Source organism: Empidonax traillii, unplaced genomic scaffold (assembly GCF_003031625.1).
Source record: "Empidonax traillii isolate 1590-97213 ecotype Southwest subspecies unplaced genomic scaffold, ASM303162v1 scaffold234:size820800, whole genome shotgun sequence".
Classification (NCBI taxonomy): Eukaryota; Metazoa; Chordata; class Aves; order Passeriformes; family Tyrannidae; genus Empidonax; species Empidonax traillii.
In genome coordinates this window covers 116705-143499 of record NW_020955427.1, presented here as the reverse complement: position 1 = coordinate 143499, position 26795 = coordinate 116705, and the positions used below count along the sequence as shown (strand labels likewise).

The 26795-nt window shown below is 40.1% G+C and overlaps 1 protein-coding gene across 3 annotated transcripts in view; it reads left to right on the top strand.

Moving 5' to 3' along the window:
- The window catches only part of RELN (reelin), a 281279-nt gene that overhangs the window by 236693 nt on the left and 17791 nt on the right, over positions 1-26795 (top strand). For all 3 annotated transcript variants that reach the window (XM_027888170.1, XM_027888169.1, XM_027888168.1), the window contains exons 39-54: positions 254-425; positions 508-610; positions 3060-3289; positions 6074-6294; positions 7265-7412; positions 10686-10944; positions 12236-12485; positions 14777-14945; positions 18079-18219; positions 19569-19746; positions 21097-21290; positions 22170-22426; positions 23200-23354; positions 23806-24020; positions 24305-24482; positions 25776-25951. In XM_027888170.1, the coding sequence (XP_027743971.1) occupies positions 254-425; positions 508-610; positions 3060-3289; positions 6074-6294; positions 7265-7412; positions 10686-10944; positions 12236-12485; positions 14777-14945; positions 18079-18219; positions 19569-19746; positions 21097-21290; positions 22170-22426; positions 23200-23354; positions 23806-24020; positions 24305-24482; positions 25776-25951 (3046 nt within the window). The remainder of the gene's footprint in view (positions 1-253; positions 426-507; positions 611-3059; positions 3290-6073; positions 6295-7264; positions 7413-10685; positions 10945-12235; positions 12486-14776; positions 14946-18078; positions 18220-19568; positions 19747-21096; positions 21291-22169; positions 22427-23199; positions 23355-23805; positions 24021-24304; positions 24483-25775; positions 25952-26795) is intronic.

Below are 26795 nucleotides of genomic sequence, written 5' to 3'. Positions count from 1 at the left end.
TTGCTGTGACTTCCATAAAATTTAGGGAATAAAAGTTAATTCTGTTGGGTCAGGCTGCAGAGCAGTACGGGGACTATTTTCACAGAAAGTGAAAACTTTCTGTCTTCCATTTCCATTTTAGTGGAAAATCAAAATAATGAAGCCACTCTTTCAGCACCCCCTTCTCCACATAATCCATAAATACAGGCTGCTGTTCTGCCCTCTAATAATAGTAGTGTTATGTCTTAATAGCAGTATTTCTCTTTTTCTGTAGGCAAAAAAGAAGAAATCTGGATTATTGATGACCTCATTATTGACGGAAATAACTTAAAGAATCCCATTATCCTTTTGGATACCTTTGACTTCGGTCCTAAAGAGGATAACTGGTTTTTCTATCCTGGTGGAAACATTGGGCTTTATTGCCCATATTCATCTAAAAGAGCTCCGTAAGCATCTCTCGGCAATACATAAGGAAGAAGTGGCTGTGTAATAAACTGAGTCTAAAGTATTCCTTTCCTTTTTTTACAGGGAAGAAGATTCTGCTATGGTATTTGTTTCAAATGAAGTTGGAGAGCACTCCATTACCACACGGGACCTGAGTGTAAATGAAAATACTATCATCCAATTTGAGGTACCCATCCTCAGAAAGTTATTTTGCCTTTTGTTTCATCAGTTCTGCTCTTCCACATTCTGCTCTGTTGTGTTTGCCCAGCTCTTATGATTGCCAAGTAGAGAAGCCTGTCTAATTTCCACTGTAAGTGCTCTGACATTACTTTCCCTCACCTGGGTGTATCATGATGCTTTTAACACAGAGATAAAGGAGATTTCTGCCTCAAATTCTTTTACTTTCTTGCCTAAATCACTGCTTTGTCCATGCCTATACACTCGCACTGATAGCATTAAAGTAAGTCCATGTCCTATGAGTTGGAGAGTCAGCACTGGCAGGCAAAATGACGAGCAAAACATAATGAAGGTCCAAACTGTCACTCCACGGCCTGTTCAATAAGAGTACAGCATCCAATGGAGAGCCACAACATCATCTGTGACAGCAGAAAATAAATTTTCCTAATTGCTGGCTCAACTGAACTGTTGTGCTTCCTCAGAGAGACAAGATTCTGCTTTCCTTTTGCTCCTGAGCACATCACAGACATGCTAGATGAAGCTGTTTGTTTGGTTATGATGGCCTGAAGTCATCCCATCTTAGGGAGTTAACTAAAGCTCATGAATAAGGACCATATTTTTGTGTTTCTCATACACAGTGGAAACAGGTACCCCCATGACAACATAGATTCTAAACTAAACTGTGTTTCTGATTTATCCTAAAATCTAAACTGTGCATTGCCTAGGGGAGCTATTGATGGGAGTAACCATTTAGCCCACTATGTGTTAATTTAGAGAGGTCATTATATTGTCATTAAGAAATTATGAAAGAATCTGGCATGTAAATTGCCATGACAGAATTACCAGGCTCCTTTTAACAAAGATGTAGCATGTTGAAGCATTAAACAGCAAATTATATGAGTTTATAAACAATTACTAAAAGGATACTAAGGGTTTTCCAAGAAAACTGGGTTTAGCTGTGTGCTCATGCACACTTCAGTTTGTCATGCAACTAATTCATAAATTATTTAATGCAAACCATTTTCCGTTTTAAAATATAGATTACTGCCTGTAGAACAAAAATGTTTGAGGTCACTTTAAGATATTCATAAGTCTTCAGAGCATTAACCTCATAAAATCTACATGTTTACTTCCATATGTGGTAAGAACATCGTTTTCAGCTCACGTTTTTGAGAACATTAGTGTAAATGAAGAAGTTATGCATAATGTAGTAGAGTTTCTCTCTGTATCTCAAGAGTCAAAACCTATATTGGGTCAAGCATTTCTCTAAGCTTCCAGATGAGTAGACAACCCTTCTAGTCAAATGTAGGTTGATGGGACTCATATGCGCTGAAGAGTGATGAAGGAAATTTGATGCAGGATACACTTTCAACATTCATGCACAGTTCTAAGTATTACTGGGATTTGGAAATAAGTAGAATTTCATTACAGAACAGTATGTTAGAAAGACACTTATTTGCTACAAAGATATATAAAAAAGCCAATATGTTTCATAGTTTTAGTACAGGTTTTGTATTTCAACACCAATGGGGTTTTATTTATTGCATGGTAAGTACAGTACATCTTATTTTATATGACAGAGTCATCCTGTAAAGGAACTGATTCTTCTTTTATATAGACTATAAGAACATATTAATATCAGTGTAAAAGAAAAGCAGACTAATTTGTATTGTTTGCATGCAGATAATACGTCTTAAGAGGTTTCAGATTCTGTACAAAACATTTTAAATTTTTTTCAGAAGTAGAACTGGTTTTCATGTCAGTTTTCTGCCTTTTCTATTGTTCTCCACATCAGGAATTTTGTAAGCACACCCTGAGAAGTCTGACACTGCCAAACTAAGTTTTTGTATGACACTGAATATAAATCCTATCCAGTTATGATACTCTTTTATTGGTGTCCTAAGGCTTTGCCATTATACATGAGCAAATGGACAGTGAGTATGAACACTGAATATATTGAAGGGATACAGCACACATCCTGCAACACAAACTTTTTTTTTTTTTTGGCAGGAAGAGGAAGTGTAACATAAAATAGGACCATAGGGAAGCTCAGCAATTTAACAAAAAATTTATATTTGCACTTCTTGTTTTAATATTTCTCATTTTAAAATTGCACATATTTTAGGTTCTGTGATTACTTCAGTACCTGCCAGGGGACTGCAAGAGCTGATGTATTTGATCCAGCAGTGTTAGCATCTCTCTCTGGGGATTTTGTCCAATTAACTTTAGTTTTCTCTTAGTAGAAATAGTTGGGGATTTCATATCACATTCATTTTATGATGAGCCAGGGTGTAATGCACCTGTGGACAGGAGGGCAATGTGCAAGAGTTCATGTTCACCTACATGTCCTGAGTGCATCATCCCAGTTGTTAAATGAGTTCCCAAACCACTGTTTTCCTGTCGAGGAGTCCCACAGCCTGCCCTGTGTCATCTTCTGCATTTAATGTCTTGGCCCCCAGATCAATATCGGCTGCACCACGGACAGCTCCTCTGCCGACCCGGTAAGGCTGGAGTTCTCCCGAGATCTGGGAGCAACCTGGCACCTGCTGCTCCCCTTGTGCTACAGCAGCAGCAGCCACCTCAGCTCCCTCTGCTCCACTGAGCACCACCCCAGCAGCACTTACTACGCAGGCACTACCCAGGGCTGGAGAAGGGAGGTCATTCACTTCGGCAAACTGCACCTCTGTGGGTAAGTGTCCAGCTTCTATTCCTGCCCAGCTGCTTGTTGCTTTGTTTTCATTTCTGTTTTTCGTCCAAAATGCTCTCCCAGCACAAGGGTGGTGCATAAGAACTGTGGCACTAGAGCAGGTTGTGTGAGCAATTTCTCTCTGCTTTTTGCCCTGAATGTGTCCAGGTGATTCCTCAAAACAAATTGTGCCTCATGCTAATGTAGAATAACCACAAGTAATTTCCTATTTGTTCATGTTTTTAATTGGTGGCATTTTGGTGGAAGTGGGCTGCATGGTAAAATTAATACAAAACTGACTGTTCTTGAAATGCTTCAGATGTTCTTTGAAGCAGTGCATTAGCCATTTGACTTCACCAATGATATTCTTGCATGAAATTTGAGCTTCATTAGAAAATACAGTAAAATATGATCTCATATAAACTTAATGCTACTTCAGTGTGAGGAAATGGTCTGATCTCAATACTCACTGTTTCATGTATCTGTAAAATTCTCTGATTCTAGGAAATTAACTGCTTCAGTCACTAGAAACCTTAAGTTTGTGGAACAAACTAGGTTGGATGATAACACATAGCATAGAAAAACAATATGTACTAGCAGGCATAATGATATGTAACTTTTCAAAGTAAAAACAGTATTGTTTACTTTGTCAGGGGAAACTGTCTTCTAGCATCAACTCACTTCACATAAAATATCACATCATTAATGACTAAACTGTAGCATGTATAAATGAAAATGAGCTGTGCAACTATGAGACTTTATGAGTCTATGCAACTATGAGACTGTTTATGAAAGTACTGCATGCGGTGGGCCCTCCACTAAATAAGTGACCCCATATGTGCCTCTGAAAGTATGAAAAGACCTATATAAAAGATGAGAACCAAGTTTGGAAAGCTTGCATGTTTAATAATTTAAGAAAATGTTTAAATTTTAAACTCGAATTTTCTGGTTTATGACAGTTAACATTTCAAGCATGGAATAGGTAACCATCTCTTGCAGCAGCTCATTTGTGCTTCTGGTTTTGCACAAAAGCATTCTTTGACCCTTTACCCAACCATCAATGCAACCCTCAAATGAAAATTTTGGCTATGCGCACTCCTAACTGATTTAAACCTTCGAGGTATTTTGATGGTATTTGTTCCTGAATGTTTCTGTCCTGTTTGCCTGCCTACCCTCCTGTTCCTTTCCCAACACACCAGGAGCCCATTGCTGATGGCCAGCAGTGCAGAATAGCTTCCATGGAATATTCAGTGGATTAAATTCCTGGGCTAGAGGTCTGAAGAGAGGTTTTCTCTGCCAGAATCCAATGGAATACCAGGAAAAAAAGCTCCAAACCTGACCCCTTGTTAAATTCTGGAAAAAAAATCCCAGACTATTTCATCTCTGACATGTCAAGTGGTTACATTTAAAGAAGTTGAAGACATTTTCAATTATATCCACTACATATGTAATTTTGGAAATCTATATATATATATATATATATGTGTTGGTGTCCTCAGCAGACAGCTCTAAGTAATAATTAGTATTCCAGTTATGTCCTGAAGGAAAAGCCCAGGGACTGTTGAGACAAAGAGAAAACCCCAAATGACTTCTGCAAGACGAGTGGTTTCTGTGTTCATGCACAGCATGTTGTGCTTCACCCTCATCAGCAGTGAGCCTCAGAGAAGGAGCTGATCTGTCTCAGGGAAAAAAATCCAGCCTGAGAGGCCCAGATCTAATCTCAAGAGAAGCTTACAACACCTCCAGCTCACACTTGTGTCCTTCACCCCAGGGCGTGCTAAAGTCACTGATTTTTACTTCCAGCTGGACCATGGTCTTTCTTGAAACTCTTAGTAATGTTCTCATCCATCAGTTATCCTTTGTCACTTAAATGCCCTCATAAAAATTCCCTTTTAGCAAATCAAGACCAAAAAGAAATTCTCAGCTACCCATACAATAGATTCACCTGCTGAATTTAGGTATCTTTAACAAGACATTAAACATGCAAAGCAATTAAGTGCTCTTCCCTTCTCATTCTTCTGGTTTTCTTCCTCCCCTAAAATGTTTTCTAAACTGGGAAATAAAATTAGTCTCTCGAGTGTTTTTCCCCACCTCAGTCTGTTTTCTCTCCTTCCCCAGCTGGTTCCATTTCATATGCAACATTGATGAAAGTGGCACTTAGGAGGCAAATTAAAAATGACAGAACAGCACCCAAAGGAGAATATAGTTTAAATTAACAACTTGCTATATCAGTCTAGTTCAAGATTAAGCTACCCAAAACCAAGCTGAATACCTGGTGACATGACAGATCATATTTTCTTTCTGTGTAATTGAGGGTGAGATCCTACCACTTCACCTCCACAGGTGATCTCCCCCTGGGGGCAGGACGGCAGCATGAAGTAAGATTTCATTCTCTAGGAGAGGGTGAAAGTGGCCAGGTCTGCCCCAGGCACTGTAAACCAAAGCAGGAGGAAATTCATCAGACTGCAGCCATTCATCCTCCCCATGAATGATGGAGAGAAGAGGGGTTAGATTTTAAAACCTGAAAATCGAGTCTGTCATTCAGTTTTGGTAATACAACTAATGAATAGTATTTTTATTTCTGTCAGTACTTGGGTTGAACATCAGCAAAAAGATGCATGAGGTACTGAAGGAATTTAGATCTAACAGTCAGTTTCTAGAATTAAGGTATTTATCAAGCCAGTCCCAACAGAAAGAATAATGTATATGCATAGTATGGTACGAATAGGGAATACAAAAAAAGAAGGAGCTATTATTTAAAATAAGTACACTTTATGCTGTTTTCAGATTGGCAAGGTTCAGGTGGTACCAAGGATTTTACCCTGCTGGATCCCAGCCTGTGACTTGGGCCATTGACAACGTGTACATTGGCCCGCAGTGTGAGGAGATGTGCAACGGGCACGGCAGCTGCGTCAACGGCACCAAGTGCATCTGCGACCCTGGGTACTCTGGGCCAACCTGCAAAATAAGTACCAAGAACTCTGACTTCCTTAAGGATGATTTTGAAGGTATCTCCTTTGGGGTGGGGTCTGAAGTCTGCCTGTCCAGCCTAGTGGAACCCAGGGTTGAAGGGAAAAAACTCCTCACCCCTGCATGCTTCTGAATATAATTTATGCTGTGGGGGTATTGCCACAAACTGAGTAGTTTAGATGTCATTTGCAAGCACAGTCCGTGAATATTTAATATGGTGTTAGAGCTGGAATACAAATTCTTAATTGAAACAGAATTTCCTGAAACTCTGCAGGTAGAAAATAATTTTAGAAGAAAATTATGCTTCGATGGTAGTTTGACTTTCACACAGACGGAATGCGTGCAAATGAAGCACACAATGGAGGGCTTTAGGGCCATTTCTCACTACAAGGGAAATCTAACAGGCCTTACTACAGCAAACATGGTTTCAGAGCAGACTGTGTGTCTCAGCCGTGGGGGCCACTGCTGAGCAGCCACAGCAGACCCCAAGAGAGGGATGACAGGGGAGAATTCAAAGCCTCGTGCATGCCTGGGCACACTCAGCATTCACACACACAGCTCTAAAGCCCCCTCGAGGCTTCCCCCCCTAGCAGGCACAGCAAGAAGAGCATGTTTTGAATAAAGCAGCACCTGTGAACCAAACTCATCCCTTCGCAGGTGCTGCTATTCATTTTAAATTTTGCCAGCCCTTACTTGCGTGCTACCGCATGGTACCCAGAGTTTCCTTATAGACCTGAGTACTTTGTTGTTATCTTAAGAAAAATGAAGAAAAGTAGAAAATCTTGTGAATATCTGGGAACTAAGATCCCAAACTTCATACTTATGGGTTTATTTTGTTTACTTTGTTCTGATTTGTGTCAGCTTTCTAGAATGCATGGCAACGGAAACAGTGAAAATTTCTTCAGTCAGCATGTGATTTTTAATTCATCTCTCTTCCTCTGGAAGTAATACTCTTGCAGTAGGAACACTTCAGAGTAAATCATAAATATGTATTCACTGTGTATTCAGGTCAGCTGGAGTCGGATAGATTCCTCCTTGTGAGTGGTGGAAAGCCATCAAGGAAATGCGGTATCATGTCTGGAGGAAACAACCTTTTCTTTAACGAAGAAGGCTTGCGTATGCTGATGACTCGAGACCTAGATTTGTCACAAGCCAGGTAACACAATTTCAAAAGTTCTGTCAGGATTTCATTGAGGAAATAACATACTGGAGAATAATACATATATGATACTTCTATGGTAAAGGCAAGCCGACATATTCTGTGGTCCTTACACTAGCAAATATTCCATTTTAAATACTGTTATCATTTTAAATTAAATTTAACTTGAGCTTTAATTGGGTTAACCATTTAAATGTTACTGTTACCCCTGAATAAGAATGCCAGGATCTCATGCCCCACCTTCAGGAGTTTATGCAAGTTTTTGTTTCCTAAATCCATAACATGAGAAATCGATTGCATGTCTTAATAGTCAGCAATTACAAGCCATTGCTGAAACAGGAGTATCCACTGGAAGTATAATTCTTACATTTATCATCTCATAATTCTTTTATTTCTGAAGCTTGCTTTCTTCTTATTGAGCACAATTTTTCCCAATAATTAACTGAGAGATTCCCAACAAGCTGTCACCAGCAACTGAAAACCAAATATTTTAGTGCATTTAGAAATTATGTTGCATTGTTACTGCCTGCAGAGGAGATATTTGATGAGAGACGTTCTAAGCCAGCCACATTAAAATTTTACACTGATATAAATTAAACTACATTCTAATTGTGAGCATGCTAACAAACAGGCATTATTTTCTAATTTATTCAGTATCTTAGCTTATATCCTTATATTATTACTTTGGAGAGACTGCATTTTCTCCCAGACTCTTTTCCACTGATCCCTTGTAAACACCTTAATCCTCTCTAGTGTTCTCTGGGAAACACTTTAACAGGCTTTTTATCTACTTTTTGCTTGTCAGCATTGGTATTGAAGCTTTAAATAATGGTTTAATTGTAAAGCGTCATGATGAATAGAGATGCCTAATATCTAACCATTGTATTTTTTATATCAGCACTTAGCTAACCCTCAATTATGTGTAATATTAAGGATCCCTGTAATTTGTAAGATTCCTTACAGCAAACTTTTTCCAGAAACTGGTAAATACAAACCTCAGTTCTCTGCACTAACTTGATTTCCTAGACTATTCTGAAATTTAAAGATCGTTTAACAAAAGATACAGTCTTGTAAGTTGCTCCATTAGACTAAATGATGTTTTCCTTGTTGCTCGTGTTCAAAGAATTGTCATTTATCTCTTCTCCATGATGGTCTGTAGCTGGATTTGCATATATTGACCTCAAGGTGTTATACAGAGATAAATTACTTCTGTCTTAGGAAAACAAAGCAGAACATTCAATTTCTTGTATATGCTTATGAAAAATAGCAGTTATCAACAAATAACTGTATGTTCTCTTCTGTAAAATAAGGCAGACTGCAACGGTGTTGCTGGGAGCTGCTCTTTAGTAACCTCAAGTAATTGCAGTAGGATTTTCTTGATTTCCAGACTGACTCTATGAGCCACCTGCAAAGCACAACAACAAGGCTGTGACTCAAGTGTGCCAAGTTCTGCACAGGACTTGGGGAGAGGTTTCAGCCTATGCCAGGAATGATGAGAACAAGCACTTTTTAAGAGTACTAGACCCAGTATTCACATTAAAACTTCCCCTTTCCTTATGAGGAGATCCCCAAGTACCCAGGCAAGCAGTTGTCTGTCAGGGCTGCAAGCCGTGCTCAGCACCTGGGGACTGAAATCAAGTGGACTCTGCAATCCCCTGCACACTGCCATCACATCTATATGTTAAATTTAACACAGGGGACAACATAGTGCCATCGTGGGGGTACCAGTAGCTAAAACTGCACAGCATGGAATATCAGTAGGGGCAGAATATTTTAGGTATCACAACTGATGAAATCCCTTTCAATTCTGAATTACTAGAAGAATATCCACACATTTCAGCATTACTATATTTACCAAAAAAAAGTTTGCTTTTGCGTTTCAAAATAGGCAGAGCCTTTGCAAATTATCTGTGGGATGAGCATAGAGATATTTAAAATTGCTTTACCTATATTTGAGTGGGTTATTACTACATTAGTAAAAATTGAGATGAAAGAACAGCAATGCACAGAAAGATGCAACAGAGACAAGGTCACCTGGGTTTATTTCCTTTGAATTATGTGGCGAATGTGGGAGTAAATCTGAGGAAGCAGAAAGACTTGCCAGCAGTGAAGCAAATCCATTAGGGTTGATATGTTGATCCATGGGGGTACCCAGTGCTCCTTTACAGCACAAGCAATATGTTATGTCTGGTACATGGAGGTGGATATAATCTATAGTGAAAGCAGTTATATATAGTAGCAAGAGAAACTGTGACTCGCAGCGAGGACTAGAATTAATTGACTTCTAGGTCTGGTGTTTTATTGAAGCTTTGTCTGCCCAGCACCTCTGCAGCCTCCACTCCCAGCGGCTCTACCTGCAGATCAAACCAGAAAAAGATTTTTGATAAAAAACTTCTTTTGCTCCACTTCATTTAACTATGAGCCAGGCAGCACTAATGCAATAATAATTAAAACAGATACAACACTCTTAAGCTGTGCAAAAACTGTGCAAACATGAATTAATACTTGTAATATCCCCACAAGTCCAATAAGTAAATATCATTACAGCAGCAGTTCCCTCCACTCCAAGTGCACAGTAGAGCTATTTATGAGCATCAGCTGACGGGAAGAATTTCACAGTTTGATACAAGTCTATTGTGCTGCTTTGGAGAAGCCAATTAACTGGGGGATGAAAGCACTGGTGTCCCTGGGTGGCTTGGGCTGGATTCAGGGAAGCTGGCACATTTAAACGGTGTAATTTAGACAAATTTCCTAGGCTGACTAAATGGACAAAATGACACCTGAAAGTGAAATGTGCTTTGTTCTCCTGTCCATATTTTCTCTGGTTTATGCCAGTGGAAAACTGGGATGCTTATTTTGAATTTAAGCATTTCAGCAGATTCCTAGCAAATTATGATCTACTTAGAGCACCGTTGCTTTTCTGCCACTAAAATCTGTACTCATGGGATGCAAGGATAAAAATTTCACCCAGGATTATGTTTCTGATACTTGCAACACCATCTGCTATGCAGACAAAAGCTCAAAACATAAATGGCCAGCTTTGTTCAGCCTCTTATGCCTGGCAAGCTACTACACAGGCAAAATGAACTTTTGTCATCCCACCTGTCTGTCTACTTATATTCTGGAAGCTTTGAAAAGGAAATCATAAGATCTCCTAAAGCTGACTCTTACAGCAAGAAATCACAGGGCTAGTCAACAGACAAACTCTCCAGTTTGTTGTGTAGGATGCTGTAAAAAATAAATCTTTCCAGTAAGTGCTCCCCCTGTTAGATTTGTGCAGTTCTTCATGAGACTGGGATGTGGCAAGGGGGTCCCTGACCCCAGGAGCCAGCCTGTGCTACTGCAGTATTCGCTCAACGGGGGCCTCACGTGGAGCCTTCTCCAGGAATTCCTCTTCAGTAACTCCAGCAACGTGGGACGATACATTGCCCTGGAAATTCCCTTGAAGGCCCGTTCGAGCTCCACTCGGCTTCGCTGGTGGCAACCATCTGAAAACGGGCATTTCTACAGCCCCTGGGTAATCGACCAGGTAAGGAATCTTTGCAGGGGGGGATTGGGTTTAACACAATTTGAATCTGCTTTTGGTCTTAATGTTTCGCTTTTGTTAGCATGTATCATTTCACTGAGAAAAGTTTGTAAAAAGATATTTAGAGCACGAGTACTGTTTGCTGAACTCATGTTTTTAATGCACCGTTTCCATGCGGGCTACTGAACGCCTGTTTTGAAGCTAGGAAGGTCTTTTATATGTGGGTAGAGGCTCAGGTTCACATTGCAGAAGGCCTTACCATGCAAAATGCAAGTCTGATTTCAAACTTCAAAAACCTTCATTTAAAATGTATCCAAATATGTAATTGGCTTGGTAAAATGTAATAGGAAAAAACTATAGAAAAGTATCAATCTATATGAAAACAAGGTTTTGTTTCATCTTTGATATTTGCTTCTATAAAGATTATTATATTACTTTGTATGACTTCATATAAATCACAATAATTGGAGTTGGATCTGGGGTTGGACTTGATGATCTTGGAGGTCTTTTCCAACCCAATCTATTCTATGATTCTATGATTCTATGATTCTATGATTCTATGACAAGAAACCCCACTAAAGTGGTTGTGCTCTTAGTAGTCGTATTGGGCTGTCCAAGTTCAACTTGCTTAAATATTTATGAATGCTCTTTTTAAAGAAGTTAGTTCAGATTATTAGGAAAAACCCAGCCACTTTAATGTCACGGTTACAAAATTTTATGTCCCATCCCTCCTTTTAGAAATTAAAAAATCCTCCTTCTCCCATTTCTGTGTCTTCATTGAATGTAGGTATATTAGTTCAGAACAGTCTGAAACTGAATTCAGAGTAACAAATGAAAATTCATTCTACCTGTTGAATAGTAAAACGTTGGTGTCTTGCAGTCAATGGCAAAATAGAGACTATTTCCCCACTTCTATCAGCAGGTGCAACCTGATAGTAGCATACCAGTAGAGCTGAACAGTCAGTAGGAAAAACAACAATGCAATTACTTTGCTTCTATTAACAGTTATTTTTGTGAACAGTTTAATTTCATCAAGGATGGAATTCCTCTCCCTGAACTTCAGATTTGTATAGTTGAGCCAATCTCTTTAGGGCTCCATGATAGGAAAGAGATATTCCCCTTCCTCATAGCCTGAACTCTTTACTAAGTGAATTTGTCCATTTTGGACCAGCAGAATATATATACATAGACTGGCACATCTCTTCCTCCTCCAGGTTGCTAAGTCACATGAATGCTTGTGAAGACTTCTAGACATTTTTTCTTTTCAATAACAATTTCTTACGTAATGTTTCAGATTCTTATTGGAGGAAATATCTCTGGCAATACAGTATTGGAAGATGATTTCACCACACTGGATAGCAGAAAGTGGCTGCTCCATCCTGGTGGAACGAAGATGCCAGTCTGTGGCTCTACTGGGGATGCTCTGGTGTTCATTGAGAAAGCCAGCACTCGCTACGTTGTCACCACTGACATTGTTATCAACGAAGACTCTTTCTTGCAAATAGATTTTGCAGCATCCTGCTCTGTCACAGACTCCTGTTATGGTAATGACTTCTTAGTACTTTCTGCCCTTACTCTCCTCCACTGTAGAGGAAAGTTCACTTGTTTTCTGGTATCATTATTCATTGTAACAAGAACTGAGAAAAAAAAGAAAGCTGCATGCTTCCGTTAGAAATTGTAACATCAGCTTGTTTATTCTAGGTGTCTGAAGCCTAAGATAAACTGAAGTCTATTATTCCCTCCAAGCATTTAAGCTGCAGTTCAGTCCATTAAAGAACAAGACTTAACAGCTGCCTTACTTAAATCCATTCACCAGTATATAACATTCACTGCCTGGGGTGGTGCTGTGGTCCTAATAATAAGCAACTCGGTGTCCCCAGCATATGTTTCTCACTTTGTGGTTTTGCATTTTTGGTGTAGGAAGTCTCAGTTCTGATCTCACTTGTACTTCTATATCTAAGAAATCATTTATAACAACATACATCTGACACTGCTAAGGCAGCATCAACTGCCAAAATCTATATCTTCCATATGAAATACTAACCATATATAGATATATATTTATCCACGTGTGAATGTGTAGGAATGTGTGCATAGATAAATGCATGTGTGTGTGTGTATATATATGTACATATACATGTACATATATGTTTATGTACACATGTGATTTTTAATTATTACATTTCCTTTTTTCCATATGATGTGTATTGAGTGCAGAGCCAGACTTTAAATGTTTATATACACATATATACATACAGATACACAAATAAACAAAAATGTGCTCTGTTCTCAGTATGCATCACATAGAAATTAAAAATTGGCTCGTTATGTGGTTTTTAAGGTGCACAAGAAATAGGTCTTTCCAGCTTTTGAATGCGTGTTTGTGTATCTTAAATTAAATTCTTTTATGGTAGGTTTTGGAGTATAGGGGTTTTCTATGAGGAGAAGAATATAATAACCATCATGTGGTATGTGTTAATTCACTGGGTTGCTGACAATTCCTCTAGAATTCTGTGTAAAAACAGAAAAAGATTTTACAGGGAGTCCCTGAAGCGGCTTCTCTAATTTTGCTTCTCACGTGCTTAACAATATATTTTTCTTTTGGTATTAAAAAGACTGCAACATCCTAAGATCATCTCTACATTTAAAAGTGTTTTGGCAGCTGAGCTCTATACTGACAAAGAAACGATTCCTTCTTTTTTCTTTTTCCTTTTTTTTTTGTTTTGTTTTTTGTCTTGTTGTCTACAACACTTACCATTATCTTAACTTCGTATTAAATTAGGCAAGACACTACCTAATCATGCTTCCAGTCATGATGAGTAAAGTGCTTCATTTTGATGAGGGAGATTTAACACTAAAAACTCACTTACCCTTGTTCGTATCCACTTGTCCTTGTATTTCTGTAGCACTGTCTTCTGTGCTGAAACATCAAGTAGGACTGGCTGGGTGATTAAGGGTCATTCCCTCTGCATGAAGGTAGAAGAAATGGGTCTGTAGTAATCAAAAAAAGATCACAGATTTATCACCCCTGTCGCTGCAAACCACTCTCCTGTTCTACACAGCCAGAATGCCTGGCAGCTGGAACATTTACTTCAAGTTACAGTTCTGTGCCTATTATTATTTACTTGTTAATGGCTGCGTGAAAGTTTAACCTGAAGTATTTAGTAAGCTTGACTAACCTTTATTTTGCATAATAAAAGTTTATAAGCCATAGACATGAAAACAATGAAATTGCTGACTTTCACTGAGAAATGAATACATTAGTTTAATGTGGCTAGACTGTTTGAATGAAAACAAGCTCACTGACTAACAAACTCAAATTAAAATTGTTTATGCTGGATAATGAAATGAGCTGGTCTGGAGGAAGGGTGGAAGAGTGACTAAACCATCTTGAGACAGAGCCAAAAGTTTGAGTGTTGCTCTGCCTTATCACCATTTACATCCAGCTGAATCTCGCTCTTCAGCCTGAAAAACAAAAACAAAAAAAAAATTGGTGATCGTGATGCTGTCACATCATTTTCTTGCACGCCGTAGCGACAAAAATTGGCTTGACTTAATCCTGGCAACTTAAGAGATGATTTTGTCTTTGCACCTGTGGTCCCTTGAGGTAGGTGGCAGATGCAGAGATGTGCTGCAGACTTTTCCTGAGCTATACTTGCTGAGCAACATGTAATGTATCCTCTAGAACTGTCACCAAAGGAGGTGGCTTTGTGCTTCTGACACAAGGGTTTGAAAAGTTCTGAGTGGTTATTTTGTCAGTGTAGGCTTGCACTTTGTTGTAGAACTATGGATGTAAGTCTCTAAGTTAAGTAACTTACCATCTTTCCACCCTTAGCTATTGAACTGGAATATTCAGTGGACCTTGGGCTCTCCTGGCACCCAATTCTGAGAGACTGTCTTCCCACTAACGTGGAATGCAACAAGTACCATCTCCAGAGGATTCTCATTTCGGACACTTTCAACAAGTGGACCCGGGTTACTTTGCCTCTGCCTCCCTATACGAGGTATCTCTTTTGGTTTTCTGCAGACTAAATCTAAATGCATAACTAGGTATTTATAACATCGTGACACATTATAGCATTAAAGTAATTGCATAATACCTTGCATTTCTGTTTGATGCATGTATACAGCAACAAATAAGTATAAGTAAATGAAGCTTCATCCTGCTTTGCATAAAAATTGCAAAGCTCCTACGTGTGTGTGTTTACTTTTCTTATTTATAGATAGGAAATTCTTGTTCTAGCAAGGAACAGAGGGAACACTATAAAGAATCACATTATCATCAGCCTCACTAAATTCTGGTTGTTTTGGTGGCTAATTGGACTGGCTGAATCCCCACTGCACCCTGTGCTTGTTGTTGTTGTGTGTTTTAAATACAGCACTTTTCAGGCCTCTTGTTTTTCTGTGCATTCCTTGTATCCTTTGTGTTTCTCTCAGCTTAGATGCTCTCTTTATTGTTTATACTCATGACCCATTTCCACCTCCTCTTCCTTTTCCCACATTCTTTTGTCTTTGAGGGAAGAAAAACTGTGGGATTTGTTGGGAGGCTGCAGTGCTATTGGGGGTGCTGCCATGTTTTCTACAAAGCCCTGAAAACTGCTGGATTTTTGAATTGTTTGTCTAAAAGATCCACCTAGGGACAACTGGGTAGTTCAGCCTTCCAGCTGACATCCTTTTAGATGTGCTGTTTTGCAGTGACAGCTGCGACTGTCCCCTGCATGGAGATACCTGGCAAAGCCCAGAGAAAAGCCCTGCAAACACAGGTAGAGAGGGCGTGGGGTTTTCAGCACAATCTGATACTTTGCTCCTCCTGCTGAGCCCAATCTCCTCCCATAGGCTGAGGCTGAGCCAACTACAGGCACAGAAGTACCACAGTGCAGGCAGAGCCTTCAGAAGGTTATCGTGAAAGATGCCAGCTAATGCCCATGAGTTTGGAAACAGAGACATTTATTTTTTAGCAGTTGTACCAAGAGCACCTATACAGTTTCCACACATTTTGAAATTAGTAGTGGAAAAGTCCATGCTCTACTACTAATCATTTGGAGCATCTAGACTCTTCCTTATCTTCAGTGCAATTATGTCAAGTAATAGTACTTTTTTAGGAGTTGTTCCCAGCATTGATCTTCTCTGCTTCCTTTTTTTGTACTGCTTCACCACATATTGTCTGTAAAATCCATTACCCCAACAGTTCTTGTACAAAGACTGTAAATTTGCATTCAGGGCAGTCTTCCTGGGGTTGAACAGGATAAATAAGGGCTGGGGTTGATGTTCCAAACCAATTGAATTTGGATCTGAAAGGACGCTACCACCTGAGATAAACTCAGATTTATGAATAACTATGATTTTAAAACCAGAGAGTTTTTTGAGCAGTGTATGTCAAAAGAAGTTTGATGCCCTACTGAGGCAAAGATTGCCCTTCTGTCCAATCTGATAATTGTATTTGTTGGCTCAAGTAATACCATTTTCCAAAGACATTAAGGTAGGCATTGCATGAGAGAGGTTATTACAACCTTATCTCATAAGGGGAGATGTTAAGCTTTAGGATAAGGAATGGTGCAGCTAAAAGGTCTTTTGGTCTAGATGCAGTATAATTTTTACACTGCTTTATTATTTCAAGCTGTGTAATAGCAGGCGTGTGTCTCCAGTTTTTTGTGCCTGTATGTTTTAGGGACATGCAGGCTATGTAGTCAATAGTTTAGCCTCGTGCTCACCACCCATGTTTGCATAGCTTTTTAGGGCTCCTGTACTCCAGACCACTATGTAACCTCTGGCCTGTAGAAAGCAGTGAACCTAAAATCAGAGCTGATTTTAAAATGCAAATACAACTTCTCATAGGAGCATTAGCTCTATAAATTGTTAGTAAAGCACCAAACCTAAAGCAGCCAGTGTAAGATATAGGTGCTTGTCTTTATTCCTAAGGGACTTCCTCAAAATTTTTACATTTCTTTAAAAAATGCTATTTGGTGAGCAGCTAGACAGCTCACAGTAGATTTCTCTTTAGATAAACATGTTATGTGTTCACCTCATGCAGCATATTCATAAAGAAATAATTAATGGAATAATATTGACCTTATCATAAAAGGTCCATTTTTACACTTTTACTTGGGGGTTTTGCTGTTTATTTGTTTTGGTGTTTACAGTAATTGTGATTTCTCTTTGAGTTGTAAAAGAAAACAGACTACAAGAAGTTCAATGCTGCCATCTAGTGCTGTACAGCAAAACAGAGACCACCTTGAATTTATAATGGTATTTTTGACAAGTTACAGAAATTCATCTCCTCACAGCTCTTGACTCACAGTCTGCACCTGCATGAGCTGAATAGCTCTTTGGCATCCCCTGGCTGTTTTGGGTGGATTTTCATCATCAGTTTTGGGAGCTGAGACATTTAATTCACATATAGGGAGCTAAGCCCCTTTTAATCAATAAAATGAAAATGATTTACTGAAAAGAGCCAGGATCACACCACAGATCATGTCTTTGCATTTCCAGTGAAACCCTGGGTGGACGGGAGGGAAGAAACTGCAAAACATGGATAACACTGCAAGCCCTGCATGGGCTCTCTCATCTGTCCCCTGTAGATTTACAATGGCAGCATCTTGCCTGGGAGCCAACCCACTCTGTAGAGCTGCTCTTACCTACGTGTAGTTGGGAGAATTCATAGAGAAAAAGTTGAGTTAGTTTGCTGACTTGGACTGAAGCAACAAAACTCTGGCTCTGCGTGAAACCCGGAGGTCGTGGAGGTTTCTGGCTTGATCCAGCTCCCAGCTATCGCTCAAGTTTGGATGAGTGCTGGGATATGGTTATGACTGAGCTTCCATTTGGATGTAGCACCTTCTTCCTGTCCTCCTCTCCACTACATCAACTATGGCCCACTAGTTTTCCTTTTGCCAGTGGTCCCTTTCCCACCTCTCACACTCTCAGCGTGCTAACAAGGACCTGCGCTTTGTGCTGTTCTCAAAATGTGGGCGCCCTCTTCTTGGAATGACGCTGTCGTTGTCAGGAATCAGCCCTCAGTTGTGCTGATACCAAACAGGTCTTCCAAGAGCAGCCTAGCCTCAAGACTGACATTTCCTTTCAGTCAAAATAAAGATTAGCTTAGCTAGAAATAGACCTTTCTGTCTGTCTTTCCCTCCCAAGGTCTCAAGCCACCCGTTTCCGCTGGCACCAGCCCGCTCCTTTCGATAAGCAGCAAACGTGGGCAATCGACAACGTCTACATCGGGGATGGCTGCATAGACATGTGCAGTGGCCATGGGAAGTGCACCCAGGACAACTGTGTGTAAGTGCCATCTGTTCCCTGTCCTACCCAGCACGGCAGCATTTCAATCCTCCTCTGCCATTTTAATGAACTTTCAGGAAAAACTGTGATACGATTTTTCGAAGCAAGGTGTTTTTTGCTGTTAAAACTGAGCAGGGCTCTAGGACCACCTGGGAACAGAAATAACAAGCAGAAGGGTAAGTGTGGGGGTTGGCTCTGCCAGACCTCTGCCTGTTCCCACACCATGGCCAATGCAGACAGTCCTTTCCTCAGTGGCAAAGCATCGCCTCTGCTGCTGCCTCTGCTGCATCTTGATTCCCCTCCCACCAGGTAGGGAGAAGATAGCTCTTGGGTTTGCACACCCCTCTAAGGACCTACAGTCCTGCAGCTTCCCAGAAGCTGTCATCCTTATTCCCAAGGGATTTCACACCATGGTCCTGTGCTCTCAGCCTGATTCTTGGTGCAGAGAACCTGGGCTGGAAGTGGAACGTGTCCACTAAGCAGGATATATGCCAGTTATTCAGAAGGCCAGATTTTGCCTTTTGACTGGTGTTAACTTGATGGTCTGATGCATCTGCTCCATGGTAGGGTTTGCCAGGGTAGGCAGACTGGCTTGATCCTCAAACTGTCTGCATAACAGTCGACATAGAATCCTGCAAAGCTAACAAACAACAACCAGATCTCCCCAGATCTGCCTGTCTTGGCAAGCGAGAAATACCTTCCAGATGGATGTATTGCTTTTTTTCCCAGCCACAAATGGCAACAGAAATGGGAGAGTGGCTGTATAATTGCACTGTGACTATATTTGTTAGAAATATATTTCACTGCAGAATAGACATATTATTGTGTTCTCTATCCTGACAGCACTGAAGTACCAAGACACAATCTCTGTGGTGAAATCTCATAGTAGCAGAACGCATTTCCATGCTGTTATCCAGTCTTTGACACATTACAAGAGTGTTTTTCAGAGGAGGAAAAAGGGAGAACTATATAAAGAAACAACAAGAAAGCACCCATCTACCAAAGTTTTACAGGAACTTTAACATTAGCAGGACATTCCTAGGCCTGGCACATTCTCTTAAGCTTATCCATACAAGCAGTGTATTTTCCTGATTTTACTGTGTTCAGGAGTGTGCTCTGTATTAGCAGCTTGAATGATACATAATACTAAGCCTTCCTAAAGTCATTTTTGCTAACTACAAAATGTGGCAGATGTTTGAAACCCCCACATACCAGTTGTGTGCTAGTAAATGATGCAGACAGCTTCTGTGTGGAAAAAGATGGCACCTTGAAGTGGAACAACATGGCACTGATTAAACCTCCGTGCAGGGCCTTTGCCAGCTGATTTTTGCATTTGTTTTCCTCTGCAGCTGCGATGAGCACTGGGGTGGGCTGTACTGCGACGAGCCAGAGACTCCCCTTCCAACACAACTGAAAGACAACTTCAACCGCTCCCCGTCGAACCAGAACTGGCTGACGGTGAACGGGGGCAAACTGAGCACAGTCTGTGGGGCCGTCGCCTCTGGGATGGCTCTTCACTTCAGTGGGGTGTGTGTTCAGCACAGAGACCAGCTCACTCCATCTGACAGTATAAATGAGACTGATTTAAAAATTCAAATAAACAGCAAGGTGTTAAAAAAAGCAGCATAACATATTAAATATATAAAATAGTTTTTAAAATTATATTCTTTGACTAGCTGAAGGTCGAAGTCAGACAGGTCGTACAGACTAGGGCCAGCCAGAAACTCTCCAGTAAAGCTGATACCATGTTCTTCACTATGCTGCAGCCAGAAGAATGAGATACAATGTGTGTGCCTCCTGAAAGGAGCTATAGAGGGGCTGGAAGTGGAGCTGATAGGTTAAAGCACAGTGTAAGTATGCAGACATTCCATTTCACTCACCCAGCCTCCTCATAGCACTTACAACTTCCAAAGACCGAAGTTTGATGTGGCTTCTAATCAGACCGCAGAGGTAAATTAATAACCAGCTATTTGCACTTTTATAACTTGCACATGGTCCTTGAAAATACAGAATCATGGAGTGGGTAAGGTTGGAAGGGACCACAGTGGGTCATCTGGTCCAACCTCCCTGCTCAGGCAGGGTCATCCTAGAGCACGTTGCATCCATGAGTAGCCTCATCCTTCAGATGTTTCACAGTTTGGTGTTTTCAGAGAAAGCTCACAGTAAAATTTCCTATGTTAGCTACATACACAGGTATATAACCCAGACTGCTGCTGAACTATAGTTGGCTAACAGATAACCTGGAGATTACAAAAACGACCAAATAGTATTTTAGAAACATGTAAAATTTATGCTTGTAGATCTCTGACATCAATTTTATAACTAGGTTCAAACCAACAAAAGTTTTCTAAAATAAACTAACAGAAGCACTAAATTTCCACTTCCTCCCAGTAGGACTAAGTAGGCATCACTAATTAATAGACTAAGCAATCCGAAATATATTAGGGATTGTGGAAAACACACATGTTAAAATTGCTTTGCCGTTTCATGGTTTGCATAAATTGAGCCATAAGCACATAATCAGTGATTCATTAATTCTGCATGGAAAACCTTCTGATTTACACTGGAAGCATAGATTTTTGCAACTCTTGTATTCAGAAGAAAGGTGAATACAGTTATGGATACTGAATGCCATAAGCTGTAGGAATAAGTAGCAACATATATGAGTACACAACAGGCATTTCTAAAGTGGAATGTAACTGAAATTATGTCTTCTATATATTGTTCTGTTGTAGCTTAACCTTTGACATAATTTAAAAACTTTGTACAATTTTAGAATTTTTACAGCATGAGGTTACATTAAGAGTGACTGCATAGTCTAATAGTTTTTATGAACATAAGTTTTGCCAGCCAACATATTTTTTCATTGCTTTTCAGGGCTGCAGCCGTATGTTAGTTACAGTGGATTTGAACCTCACAAGTGCAGAATTCATCCAGTTTTATTTCATGTATGGATGTCTGATAACTCCTAATAACCGCAACCAAGGAGTGCTGCTGGAGTATTCTGTGAACGGTGGAATCACCTGGAGCCTCTTAATGGAAATTTTCTATGATCAATTCAGCAAGCCCGGGTTTGTAGATACCTCCTTTCTGACTGTGTAATTTCCTGTACTAAAGGAGGGTGGTCTTGAATGTTTCATAAGAACCTGTGGGACCTGTTACTGCAGTGGTTTGGATGTCAGATCCTTGCGAGTTCAGCTTGTCCAGTCCTGCAGGCGTTTATGAACGGTCTTGGCACACGTGCTGGAGCATTTGTGCAGCTGCTAGGCCAGAAATACGGGAGTAGTTAGGAGGCTGTAGCAGTCCGGTAGGTTTGTAAATGGTTGCAGGAGGATAAATTAATAGCTACTGTAGTGATACTCATCCTGTTCTTTAAGATGCTAACATTTGCAATCTAGTTTCTTACTGACAACAGCAGAAAGTCATTGTTTGAACTAGTCAGTGTCGTGGTTTTGCCCTGGGTCAATTTGCTTTCACACCCCCCACACAATTACTATTAGCTGAGAGAAGGTTTATGCAGATAAAAGAGGCAAGATTTGGGGAAAATAGTAAACATTTATTACTAGTAAAATAAAAACTATTAAAGAACTATATCTACAATAATTCTACTTAGGTAAAAGTGCTATGTATTTACAGAAATACTTCTCCCCTCTTTATACCAGTCCAAGGAGGAGAAGCAGTCTCATTCTCCATTTTTGGAGTTCCAGGTCTCCTCAGTAACTCTGCAGAAGTGCCAGGGATGACATTGGGAGTGATTAGAAAGGTTTTTATTTTGGCATTTCCCATAGAAGAACATAGGCTAGATCACCCACTCTTTTTCCTTCTTTTCCCAACTTCCATGTACTCCAAGAAACACAGGTAGTGGACCTGGTCAAAGCACCTGGCACAGAGCATCAAAATTGTCCTCCTTCTGTGGCTTTCCTACAACTAATTTCCACCTTGTATTTCAGCTTTGTGAACATCCTCCTTCCCTACGATGCCAAAACCATTGGGACACGGTTCCGCTGGTGGCAACCTAAACACGATGGGCTGGACCAGAACGACTGGGCCATCGACAACGTGCTGATTTCGGGCTCAGCCGACCAGAGGACAGTGATGCTGGACACCTTCAGCAGCGCTCCTCTGCCGCAGCACGAGCGCTCCCCCGCCGATGCAGGGCCCACCGGCAGGATCGCCTTCGACATGTTCATGGAGGACAAAACTACAGGTAAAGGTTCCACATGGACCTCGATTAAAGAGCAAGAAGTCAGTGAGAGCAGCAATTTTCAAATCTTGCCAAGCCTCTGGAGTCTTTGTCTCACTGTGATGGCGATCACGGACAGTCCGACCCATATAGAGGTCTGGTCTTTTGCTTTTAGTTCACAAAACGTGAAGTGAAAAGATGTAATGCAACTTTTCTTTTTTACAGCATGAATTTTAGAAGACTAATTTCTTTTCAAAGAAAGAAAAAGTGATTAAGAAGTGCCAGGTTATTCTAAGCAGATTTCGTATCCTGAATATCTGCTTCCTACTTTCTAGCTTTTAAAAATATTATATAGGGAAGTTAAGTTTCATTTTACAACTAAATTTTGTACAAGATGTATTTCTATATGTTTACAAGGCTTAACAAGCACCAGTGCTGGGGTACATTTTGTGCAGACATGTAGGCAATGCCTATTAAAAGTCCAAAAAAATGTTCAGTGCAACAGAAGTTTATGTTTTAAATAAATCTCAGATCCTTACTTCTTGAACATTAAAAAATAATGCTATAGTTTTTATACAAGAGGTAGTAAGAGGTGCTTTCAGCAATAAAGGTGTTGAATGTAATACCTGTGTACATGGGAAAGATAGGGTACTGACATTCTCAGGAGCAATACTAAATAATTCTGACGTAGGCTGCAGAATAAAGCCATGAATCACCTTTAGTGGTTAACACCACTCCCTGTTTTCTTTAATTTATGTTGTCACTGTATATTACTGGTGTTGCTATTTATTTTCAAGTGAATGAACACTGGTTATTCCATGATGATTGCTCAATTGAGAGATTTTGTGATTCTCCTGATGGTGTCATGATCTGCGGGAGCCATGACGGCAGAGAGGTCTATGCAGTCACCCATGACCTGACTCCTACAGAAGGCTGGATCATGCAGTTCAAGGTAATTCAAACCTGCAGCCAAACTGCCCTTCATACACTCCTTTACCTAAATTAGGGAAATAACTCAGGGATATATGGAATTTGCAAGAGCCCTTTGCATATCCCTCCATAAAGACGGTTCACCTAATCCGTGGCTTTCTCTGAAATATGCTGATCTTAGGTTGTGTGGGAGGGGAGATTAACTTTATTTGTTATGTGGTACTGGGGTATGAGGCACAAGTGTCAAAATCTGGAAATCCATAAATGTGAGCTAAATAGAAGAAAACAAAATTTGCAATATGGTGTCTGTTCTGTCTTGGGAATATTGAAGATGCAGATGACTGGTACTGTACAGGCATGTTATTGCCATCATTTCAAACAAAAATTCTGCAGTCAGTTTTCAGGTTCAAACCCTTTTTCAAACTCCACCACCACAATAAATTCTAAATTACTGAAGTTCTCTTCTTTGATAGGTTTCTGTTGGATGTAAAACCTCAGAAAAACTTGCACAAAATCAGGTCCATGTGCAGTATTCCACTGACTTTGGCGTTAGCTGGAGTTACTTAGTACCTCAGTGCTTACCAGCTGATCCAAAATGTTCTGGGAGTGTTTCACAGCCATCTGTCTTCTTTCCCACAAAAGGATGGAAAAGAGTAACTTACTCACTGCCTGAAAGCCTTGTGGGCAAGTAAGTATGAATTTTCTACCCATTTTGTCTTGGACTGAATACCCTCCTAGAAACACAACAAGGGAAACATCTGCTTATTCATTTTCTTCCAAGAAAACTGCAGACGAGCAGCATTCATGTTCACTACTTTGTGTATATGTATAAAATCAGTTTCAACAGATATTTCCACTACTTGTGGAAGCTTGGAGGATAGTACAGTCATAAGTATATTGTGTTGAATCACCTTTTTTCAACTGAGCAAAGTTGGTTTATACATATGTCTCTCTTCATTCCTTTATATCTAGTCCTGTGAGGTTTCGGTTCTACCAGAAATACTCAGACATGCAGTGGGCCATCGATAATTTCTATCTGGGCCCTGGTTGTCTGGAAAACTGCAGAGGTCATGGAGACTGCCTGAATGAGCAATGCATCTGTGACCCTGGGTATTCGGGTCCAAACTGCTACCTTACCCAGACCCTGAAGGTAATTTTACTTCATGTTTTAAAGAATTAATTTGGCATGTGTTTGGCTGAGAGAGAGAGAGGAGGGATTGATCCCACTGAAAATTTAGCTTTGATTCCTGTCAGCTTGAAGACAATCAAATCCATTTTCAGCCCTTTCATCAGTTTTTCGCAAAACTATTACTGCATTATTCAAGAACGTTTGTTCCTCTGCAAATAACACTGTGATAAAAAGCTGTGATAAAGTTCACTGTTCATGTTTAAATCATCATTATAGGATCCAAATCACCCTTGCACATATTGTTATCTCTGATCAAGACCTGTAGAAGGAGCTTACTGAAGTAAGGAAAGTGGCATAAAATTAGAAAATTAATTCACCTGGCTGTTATTCATGTTATTCAATAACGAGTGAACTCTAGTTAGATACTGCTAATTTAAAAGTTAAAATATATTTTAAATGTAACATTTTTAGAAAAAAATATATAATGAGCCCCAAATTAAAATGTTTAAAATGTTGTGTTTGCCATCTCATTTTTTCTACATCAGCTAAGAACTGAATAGATATATCTTCCACAGAAACAACAGGATAACAACAATTCTGCCTAAAGAGAATATAACTATTTAACTTTTAAGTTATCATATCATTTGAATTATTATAACCTTCTATTTTTCATCTGAAACACTAATTACATGGTCAAATATAATTGTCTGTTTGCAATTTTTCAATAGTAATGTATCCTTCACATTAAGGACATTAGGGATAAAATGCTGGTAATTTTAGGAGAGTTCTACTACTATCTCCTTAAGACCAGGATTTCAGTTATGCAATTGCTTTCACTGTACCTGGGGGTAAGTGGAAATCAGAAATAAATTCTAGATGGTTTTCACTGTAAATATTTGTGCAGACAGTTGCATAAATGCATGTTCACTACAATGACCCTAAAATTTTTTTGCAGCACTGGTTTTGCTGGGAAAAAATATAGAATATTTTTTCTCCCATACATAGAGAAGACCTCCCTGTAGCCCCCCTGCCATCAAAACTTTGCCACACAAACCCAACACATCCACCCATTTGCACATGCCAATTTTAGTTTGATGGATTACCTCCTAAGTATGTTAAATCCAGCCCTAATATATTTTCACATTTAGCCAATCATTTTCAGTGGGTAAATATTCAGCCAAAAGTGATTGTATTCAGTCATCCTGAGAAAAATTTGCAGTGTTCGTGAGCTCTTCAAACACGTTTAGATCAGTTCCACCTGTGGTCATCAAGAAGACTTAAAATCTTAATTACCTGTGCATACCTTACTTACAGACTTTCCTGAAAGAGCGCTTTGACAATGAAGAAATTAAACCAGATTTATGGATGTCCTTGGAAGGTGGAAATACCTGTACCGAGTGTGGAATTCTTGCAGAAGACACAACTCTGTACTTTGGAGGTGCAACTGTGAGGCAGGCTGTCACTCAAGATCTCGACCTGCGGGGGGCAAAGTAGGTCCTGTTTCCATGTCATTTTCGTGGGGAAAACACTGATGCTTTCAGATGAGTCACAGAGAGCAAGGCTCACCCTTGCACAGTGGAAAGGGTCTCATGAATCCGCAACTCCTGTCCTGCAAAGAGGCAAGATACCACAGTCTCCTGGGCATCACTCCTAGAGGCACCAGCTGTGTTTCTCACTCAGTTCAGAGCATAACCTCTGCTGGTTGTCTTCTCTTGGGTTGCCCATACAAGACCCACTCCACTCCCATGCCATAGAAAAGGATGACTTACCAGGAGAGCAATGCAATTATGTCAGTTTAGACAAGCTAAGGAAGGACAGGACACAGCCAACTTCAGCAACATTTTCCTTGACTGTGTGGCTTTAATGAAGCCATGAACTCTGACTTCTGTAATTCATAAAGAGTTCACTGAATCATACAACCTTTCAGGAAAGAAGGGGCCTCAGGGAGTCCCTACTCCAACCTTACATTCAAAGCCAGGTAACACTGAATTCAGACCAGTTTGCTCAGGGCTTTTGTCCCATGAGGTCTATAAAAACCTCGAAGAACAAAGATCCTGCAGTCTGTCTGGACAGCTTGTTCCAGTGCTCACTTACTCTCAGAGTGATTTTTTTTCCCCTGTTAAATCCAGTCAGAACCTCCCATTTTCTCAATATATGACCACTGTCTCCCAGTCCCAGCCATCTTCTCCAGGTTGAACCAGCCATGGTCCCTCAGCCTCTCCTCACAGGGCATGTGTTCCAGCCCCAACCATTCCAGTATCCTTCACTTGACCTTGGTCTTGCCTCTGTTCATCAGCTTCTTTCATGTCCTTCATTGATATAAGAGCACCTTGT